At 43.6% G+C, this 8,560-nt stretch overlaps 1 protein-coding gene across 1 annotated transcript in view; it reads left to right on the plus strand.

Annotated features, from left to right (window-relative positions):
* LOC103255385 (ADP-dependent glucokinase-like) overlaps positions 1 to 8,043 on the plus strand; it is a gene marked incomplete at its 3' end in the record, with an annotated part of 10,664 nt that extends 2,621 nt beyond the window's left edge. The window contains exon 2 of the mRNA XM_021710095.1: positions 7,759 to 8,043. Coding sequence (XP_021565770.1) covers positions 7,759 to 8,043 — 285 coding nt within the window. The remainder of the gene's footprint in view (positions 1 to 7,758) is intronic.
* Positions 8,044 to 8,560: the final 517 nt, after the last annotated feature.

An 8,560-nucleotide genomic window follows, 5' to 3' on the forward strand; every position in this document is an offset into this window, starting at 1 on the left:
ATTGTAGAGATGAGGTCTCGCCAAGTTGCCCAGAAAGGGTCTCAAACCCGCGGGCTCGGGCAATCCACTCACCTCAGCCTCCCAAAGGCGCGGGATTACAGGCTGAGCCACCGAGCCCGGCTAACTTTTTTTTTTTAGTTGGAGTCTCACTCCGTCACCCAGACTGGAGTGCAGTGGCCACTCCCAGCCACTGCAGCCTCGACCTGCTGGGCTCCAGCAATCCTTCCGCCTCAGCCTTCCAGGTAGCTGGAACTACAGCCGCATGCTACCATGCCCAGCTAATTTTTGATTTATTGTAGAGATGAGGTCTCACCAAATTGCCCAGGCAGGTCTCGAACCCGCGGGCTCAGGCAATCCACTCACCTCAGCCTCCCAAAGGTGCAGGATTACAGGCTGAGCCACCGAGCCCAGCTGAAGCTGCAAAGATTTATAAACAGGTAAATGGTGCTCAGTTCTTTTGCTGAGAATAACTGGTGGGAATGTGGAGGGTGATTTTTTTTTTTTTTTTTTTTTTGAGTTGGAGTCTTACTCTGTCACCCAGACTGGAGTGCAGTGGCCGCTCCCGGCCACCCGCAGCCTCGCCCTGCTGGGCTCCGGCAATCCTTCCGCCTCAGCCTTCCAGTAGCTGGAACTACAGGCGTGCGCTACCACACCTGGCTAATTTTTTTTATTTATTGTAGAGATGAGGTCTCGCCAAGTTGCCCAGGTGGGTCTCGAACCCGCAGGCTCAGGCATTCCACTTACCTCAGCCTCCCAAAGGCGCAGGATTACAGGCTGAGCCACCGAGCCCGGCTGAAGGGTGGATTTTGAGCAGTGGTTCATACCTGTTTTACTGCTTCACATCATTTTTGTGGGTAACACAAATTCACTGGTAGCATTTCTTGTTACCCACATTTTTAGCCCAAAGATGGGAGTATAGGAGGGGTGGGAGCAGGTACAGGTGCTTGTACCAGAATCTCATTTTGGGGTCGTGTGTGTTGTAGTTTGACTTCTCAGGAGAACTCACCACACACACACACACACACACACACACGCACACACTCACTCTCTCTCTCTCCCCCCCTTCTCTCTCTCTCTCACATTCATACACACACACACACTCAAAACACAGTGTAATTCATAATGAGAAATGTCTTGAGACCCTGACACTGGTCAAGAGGCCGTTATAGGGTTTGTGCAAAGGGCGTAGAGCCTCAACCAGGCTTGGCAATGGTGATGAAGAGGTGAGATTTGAACAACAGATTGGATGTTGTAGAGTAAAGAAAAGCAGTCAAAAATGACAGGCTTTCCGTGCTGAGGGTCTTATAATAGCCTTGTGAGGTAGGCAGATACAGGTATTGTCATACAGTTTTCACAGGTGACTAAGCAGGCTTGGAAACATTGATTTGCCCAAGATCTCATAGTTGTGGAGTGCCAGGGGCAGCTTAAGCTTGATCTTTCCATGTCCATGCCACATTGTTGTCATTAAGAGAGATTTAAGAAAAAGGAACAAGTTTGTGGAGAAAGATAAGTTGGATTTCAGAGGAGGGAAAATTACATTCTTGTGGGATTTATTTTATTTTATTTTATTTAGGTTAGAAAATATCATTTATTTAAAGTAAATTAGTGAGAGAGAGAGGATTCACCTACCCAAGTTACAGGAGGGAGTACCAAGAAACATGGCAATAGCCATAGCTCAAAGAGCACATGGCCACACAAGAATCTAGCAAGGAAATGGCCTTTTGTGGGATTTCAGATGAAGCTTTTCCATGAGCTGCTAAACATGAGAGGCTGGAGTTCAGGAGTACATTGAGGAACAGGGTTGCAGATTTTGGAGACACCAGCACTTAGGTTGCAGCCAGAGACTGGATGGGATCGCCTAGGAAGAGAATAAGAAAAGAAGGTAAGAATGGCAAGAGTAGAATTCTGGGAAGCACCAGCATTTAAGGGGCTAGTGGAAAGGAATGAGAAAAGGATGAGAAAAGGATGGGAAGAGTTTTTAGGAAATGCTTCCAAATAGGACTCATTGGGTAAAAAGTGATGAGGTCCTCATCCTCACATTCATTCTTCCTGTTCCCGGCTTCACCCTGACCTTTGAAACCTTTATAGGGCTCTCCCCTGTACAGATTCTCCATTCTAGCTAGATCAGCATTCTTAATTGTGTCCAAACACTAGGTTAATCCCTCCGTCTGCAGCTTTGCTTGTGTACCATACATGGGTTTCAGTATCATAGATCTGGGTTTGAGTTTAGGCTCCTCCAGTCTGTGGCCTTTGGAATATTAACTGACCCACAGCCTCACTTTTTTCAGCTGAAAGCATCGATGACTAATTACCTATCTTACAGTGTTTTGCAAATTGTGTAATTGATCTGAAAATGCCTGTCTAGCATTTCCTCCTTTCCCTGTCCAGATGCACCATTTAGGGTTCAGCCCAGGGACCACTGCTCCAGCCCTTTTTAAAAATTTCTTTACAGCTCTGTATCTTAGTGTCTGTGATTAGCTCATTTGCTCTTATAATTTCCAAAGCACATAATGTTAAAGCTACAAAGAACATTTTACAGATGATGAAGCAGAAGGGAGGTGATACAGATATCATTCTTGCCTTTGAGGAGCTTGCAGTCTGGAACGGATAATGGTGCCCTCTGCTAGTCCTATGACGCTTGTTTTAGCTTTCAGCATCTGTTGTCTTACCATATTTGCCAGTGGTTTCATCTGTGTTTTCTCCAAACTCACACAGTATCTTTTATACATGTCTTCCTGAAGTGTAAAATTCTACTTACATGTCAAATAAGCGTAATTTTGTCCTCTAGCTCTTTAACTCCCTGTTTCCTTTTATTTTCCCGTGATAATAAAGCACCCTGGATAATGTGCTTGTTTACATTTGGGGATGCCATTGAGTTGAGGTAAATATAGAGACAAGTTCTTGATCTGGTTAGAGTATTATAAAATATAACAAGAAAGCACAAGTAAATGTTCTTGTTTGGCATTTGGCACACGGTAGATGTTCAATGATTTTTTTTTTAATTAAAAATTAACAAGTTCAACCGAGTGCGGTGGCTCACGCCTGTAATCCCCAGTACTTTGGGAGGTGGAGGCAAGAAGATTGCCTGAGACTAGGGCTTCGAAATCAGCCTGGGCAACATGGCAAGACCTCATCTCTATTTTAAATCAGAAAAATTAGCCGGGCTTGGTGACATGTGCCTATCATTTCCGATACTTGAAAGGCTGAGGCAGAAGAATCACCTGAGCCCAGCACGCTGAGGCTGAGGTGGCCATGAACATGCCACTGTACTCCAGCCTGGGCAACAGAGTGAGACTGCAACTCAAAAAAAAAAAAAAAAATTAACAAGTTCTATAATCCCAGCACTTTGGGAGTCTAGGTGAGAGGATTGCTTGAGCCCACAGGTTTGAGATCAACCTGGGCAACTTGGTGAGAACTCATCTCTACAATAAATCAAAAAATTAGCCAGGCGTGGTGGCGTGTGCCCATAGTTCCAGCTACTTGGAAGGCTGAGGTGGAAGGATCACCTGAGCCTAACAGGTCGAGGCTGCAGTGGCATGAGCATGCCACTGTACAGCCTGGTTGACAGTGAAACTCCAACTCAAAAAGAACAAGTTGAAAATTTTTCCTCTTTAAAACTAGTTTTTTTGGCCGAGCTCGGTGGCTCAGCCTTTAACCCCAGCACTTTGAGAGGTCGAGGCGAGTGGATTGCCTGAGCTTGCGGATTCGAAACCACCCTGGGCAACTTAGCAAGACCTCGTCTCTACAATAAATCAAAAATTAGCTGAGCACAGCAGCATATGCCTGTAGTTCTAGCTATTTGGAAGGCTGAGGCGGAAGGATCGCTGGAGCCCAGCAGGTTGACGCTGGGGTGGCCGTGAGCATGCCACTGCACTCCAGTCTGGGCGACAGAGTGATACTCCAACTCAAAAAAAAAAAAAGACTAGTTTTTCCCCCCTAGTGTTCCTGATAGGATTAGGTGGGGGATGAAAAATGTTCCTATAGTAGTTACGTTTTTAAATTCAAAAATTAGTTTTGTTGGCTTTTGTCTTGTGTTGTAAAATAAGCTGAACTTTGTTCTTTTTTTTTTTTTTTTTTTTTTGTCTTTTTGTAACTTTTGCAAACTCAGCTTTCCCCATTCTCATCTTTAAGGAGTCAAACTGTGCTTAAGGCTCCAGCAGTACTAGAAATGTTTGTAGTTTTGAAGTAGTTATTTTCTTTCTTTTTCTTCCTTCCTTCCTCCCTTTCTTTTTTAGATTAGAGAACAAAGTTTATTTAGAAAGTAAATTAGAGAGAGAGAAGAGAGAGGAGATTCACCTCCCCAAGGTAGGGGAAGGGGCCAAAGCTTAGGAAAACATGATGGCGGCCATAGCTCTAAGAGCACTTGACCACACCACAGTGTAGTAAAGCAACAGCCAAAGCAGTTATTTTGAAATATAAGTTTCCTTCAGTTTCTGAACTTTTGCTCTTTAGAGTCAGGACCCGAATCCATTTGGAACATTTTTTTAGGTAGAGCTGTCTGGAGAAAATGGTATCCCTCGTTTTTCAAACTCTCACTCTAAAGCTCAGGAACTTACTGGAGTCTGAGAGCCAGGGGTACTTGTATTCCTAGTAACAGACATATAAGGTTGCATTCAGGAGGAATAAAGGGCCCCCTGTCTGATGGAACTGAGACCGCTTTCAAGGTGAGTTTAGCTGAACATCGTGGAGAGCTGTCACATGCAGGCCAATGTGCTTTATGCACCGAAAGGCATAATAGCTCTTAGATTCTGCTCTTCTAGTTGCCCAGAGCCTTTATATGTGTCTTTGAAAGAATAAGAAAATTTGAGTATTTAAATGCTGTTTGGTGGGCAAAAATCTTTTCAAAATGTGCATCCATAGGGGAAGAATTACTAAAAGTGTCCTTATGGTGAGGATGCACCAGTTTGTGTCATGAGGAATGACATATCTCCTCCTTGCCCTCAGTGCATCTTCCTTAAGTGATGTCAACAATAGTTAGCTGACATACAAACCTTTTACAAGGTATGTTGTTTTAAAAATTATAAAAGTAACACATGTTCGTAAAAAATAGAACTATATCTGACAAAAGTAAAAGTCCTCTCCTCCATCCCAGTCTCATTCCTCTTCTCAGAGCTGCCACCTTTAATGATTTGGAATGTAATTTTTCAGACTATGAGGCTTTTGAAGGAGACTAAAAGGGAAACATAGCTGTGTGTTTTATACTAAAATCCAATCCGTTGGACCTTTTTTATGAATGAGTGTATCTTCTGGTTCCAGAGTGAACTCTGAAGCCCAGTCACCCTTATCACTAGGAAGTGTGTCACTGGCCTGCTGTGAGCCTTGCACTCCTCAGATGCTGGGTGCTGCTTAAATGGTCATCCAGCCCTGTTGGCCAGAAATGACATCCCTAGTAGGCAGAAGCAGGAATAAAGGTGACTGTGACAGGGATCAGAGCAGAAAGACCTCATTTAACTACCCTAATTATTTGGCCCTCTTCTTTAAAAGAGGGATGACTTGGGCACAGTGGCTCATGCCTATAATCCTAGCACTTTGGGAGGCCGAGGTGAGAGGATTGCCTGAGCCCACGGGTTTGAGACCAGTCTGGACAACCTGGCGAGACCTCATATCTACAATAAATCAAAAAATTAGCCGGGCATGGTGTTGCATGCCTGTCGTTCCAGTTACTTGGAAGGCTGAGATGAAAGGATCGCCTGAACCCAGCAGGTCAAGGCTGTGGTGGCCGTGAGCATACCACTGCACTCCAGCCTGGGTGACAGAGTGAAACTCCGACTCAAAACTAGAAAAGAGGGATGACTTTTAGCAAAGAAACACTGAAGATATAACTTCTCCATATACACATAGGAGAGGCCATACTGGACAGGTCATATCAGACAAACCTTAGTACAGGATGAGCATCCAAAATTCAAAATGCCCTGAAATTTGAGATTCTCCAAAATCCATAAATTTGGGGAGTTGACATGATGCCACAAGGTGAAAATTCTACACCTAAGAACTTAACACAGACTTTTTTTCATGCACAAAAATTATTTAAAATATTGTTTAAAATAACCTTTGGGCTACATGTATAAGGTGTATATGAAACATAAGTGATAGCTCATGCCTGTAATTCCGGCTACTCGGAAGGCTGAGGCGGAAGGATTGTCGGAGCCCAACAGGTCGAGGCTGCAGTGGCCGGGAGCGGCCACTACACTCCAGTCTGGGTGACGGAGTGAGACTCCAACTGAAAAAAAAAAAGGAAACATAAATGAATTTGGGGTTTAGACTTGGGTCCCATTCCAAAGATATCTCATTTTATATATATACACAAATATTCTAAAATCTGAAATCCAAAACTGCTGGTCCCAAGCATTTCAGATAAGGGATACTCAAGCTGTACTGTATAATTTCCATAGTGCTAGCCAGCTGTGGCAGCCCCTTACAGTTCATGGATCGGTCCTGTGAATACCTACCAAGTGACGAGATGTTAAAGGCCGCCGGTGTGCCTGAGTCTCTACACACCACTCAACTCCATGTGTCAACCATGAGGATTCAGGCATTTAGGCATTTAGTGTATCTTACCACCATTTTCATTTGTCTCTGGAGAGAAGACGACTGATACTTAACTTTTGGCTAAAACAGATTTTGCTTACACTGCACCAAGCACTGTTCCTAAGTATACAAGGGGGGACTAAAATAAAAACAAACTGGAATTATCTTTTGGAGGGCAAGCCCCTTGTAGTATACTCGGATTTGTTCATCTGCATCAAATGATCAAGTAAAGTTTGCTTTTTTTTTGAAAAGGCAGGATTATTTGAGAAGACGAAAAAGCTCCACAGTGGGAGGGGACTTGAACAAGTAAAGTTTTTCTCTGAGAAGGTTGCGTCATAATTAGTGAAGAAACATTCCAGGTTGTAGCAAACAGGTGACTAGTTGTTCCACCATGACAATACCCCTGCCTATACTGCACTGAATATTCAGCAGTTTTTGACCAAAAACAGCATGGCTCCCATGCTCCATCTTCCCTATTCACCCAGTCTCACCCCAGATGACTTTTTTTTTGTTTCTCTGGATGGGAAATGTCCTCAAAGGGAAACATTTTGCCAATGTGGAAGAAGTGAAACAAACAAACAAAAAAACCAGCAGAAGCACTAAAAGGCATCAAAATGGACGAATTTTAAAACTGAGCAGTGCAAAAAACATCTCAATAGGTGTATTGCATCTAACAGAGAGTACTTTGAAGGTCACTAAAGTTTAAACATGTAAGAATAAATACACATTTTTCTAAATAGATTCTGGGGTTTTTGGGGTCTTCTCCCTTGTACATTAACTTACTTAATCTTCACGGCAGCTCTATGAGTAACATACTCATATTATGGCCATTTTATAGATGAAACTGAGACACAGAGAAAGTCACTTGACCAAGTCACACAGTCAGTGTGAATCCAGTTTGGCTCAAGCACCATTTCCTCAGAAATGTTACATTTTTGTTATAATAGCTTTGCTAAGCTGTTATTCTCTGTCTTCTTATTCTCTAACTATTGTAAAAGTTTGCCAAACTATTGAAAAGAGTCCTGTGTTCTGATCCTGGCACAGACATCCAGATAAAATAATTTTCATTTTTCCATGTGCTACTTATTTTCCAGTTCAAGTTTCAGATTCGCTTGCCCTGTTTTTCTGTTGGAATACAGTTCTCAGAAACATTTCCCCAGTGTTACATGTGCAACCGCTGTCCAGTGCTTCTGCTGCTTTCTTTCACGCTGTCTCTCTTCCTCCTTCCAGAGTCAATGCATGTGTCGATGTGGTGCTCTCAGGGGTGAAGCTCTTGCAGACACTTGGCTTGAGTCCTGGGAATGGGAAAGATCACACTGTTCTGCATTCAAGGAATGATCTGGAAGAAGCCTTCATTCACTTCATGGGGAAAGGAGCAGCAGCTGAGCGCTTCTTCAGTGACAAGGACGCCTTTCATGACATTGCCCAGGTTGCGTCAGAGTTCCCAGGAGCCACAGTAAGTCAAGATAGGGTGGGAAAGGATGCCTTTTTCCTGTGCTTCCTGGAAGCAACCAGGTAACTTCTCCTCCAGTTTGCCCCAAGATGGTAATCATTGGAACCCAATTTTACAGTTTTCTCTTTTTGTAAAGCTGTATCTCTGACCTTCCGATATATAGTTGTCTTCCCCAGTTGTGACAGCCAAAATGTCTTCAGACATTGTCCGGTGTATCTTGGATATAGAAGAGGAGGGGAGCAAAATCAACCATGGCTGAAAATTGCTGGTCTAGATTGGTGGTTCTGACTTGAGTCTGTATCAGAGTCACTTGAAGGGGCTGTTGAAACAGTGCTGGACCTACTTCCAGAGTTCTGATTCAGTAGATGTGGGAAGGGGCCCAAGCATTTATCTTTGCAGCCTGTTTCCTGGTTGATGCTATAGGTCTGAGAGCCTCGTTTTGACAGCACTTCTACAGGGTAGAACCTATTAGAAACAGAGAGAACCTTAGTGGTCCCCAAGCTCACCTGGTTATTATAAACAAAGCTGTAAGGCCTATGTGGTCCAGGCATTTCCTGGAGGCTCACAAGGAGTAAGAGG

This window comes from Carlito syrichta, unplaced genomic scaffold (genome assembly GCF_000164805.1).
Source record: "Carlito syrichta isolate Samal-C Ts95f unplaced genomic scaffold, Tarsius_syrichta-2.0.1 Scaffold288079, whole genome shotgun sequence".
Taxonomy (NCBI): domain Eukaryota; kingdom Metazoa; phylum Chordata; class Mammalia; order Primates; family Tarsiidae; genus Carlito; species Carlito syrichta.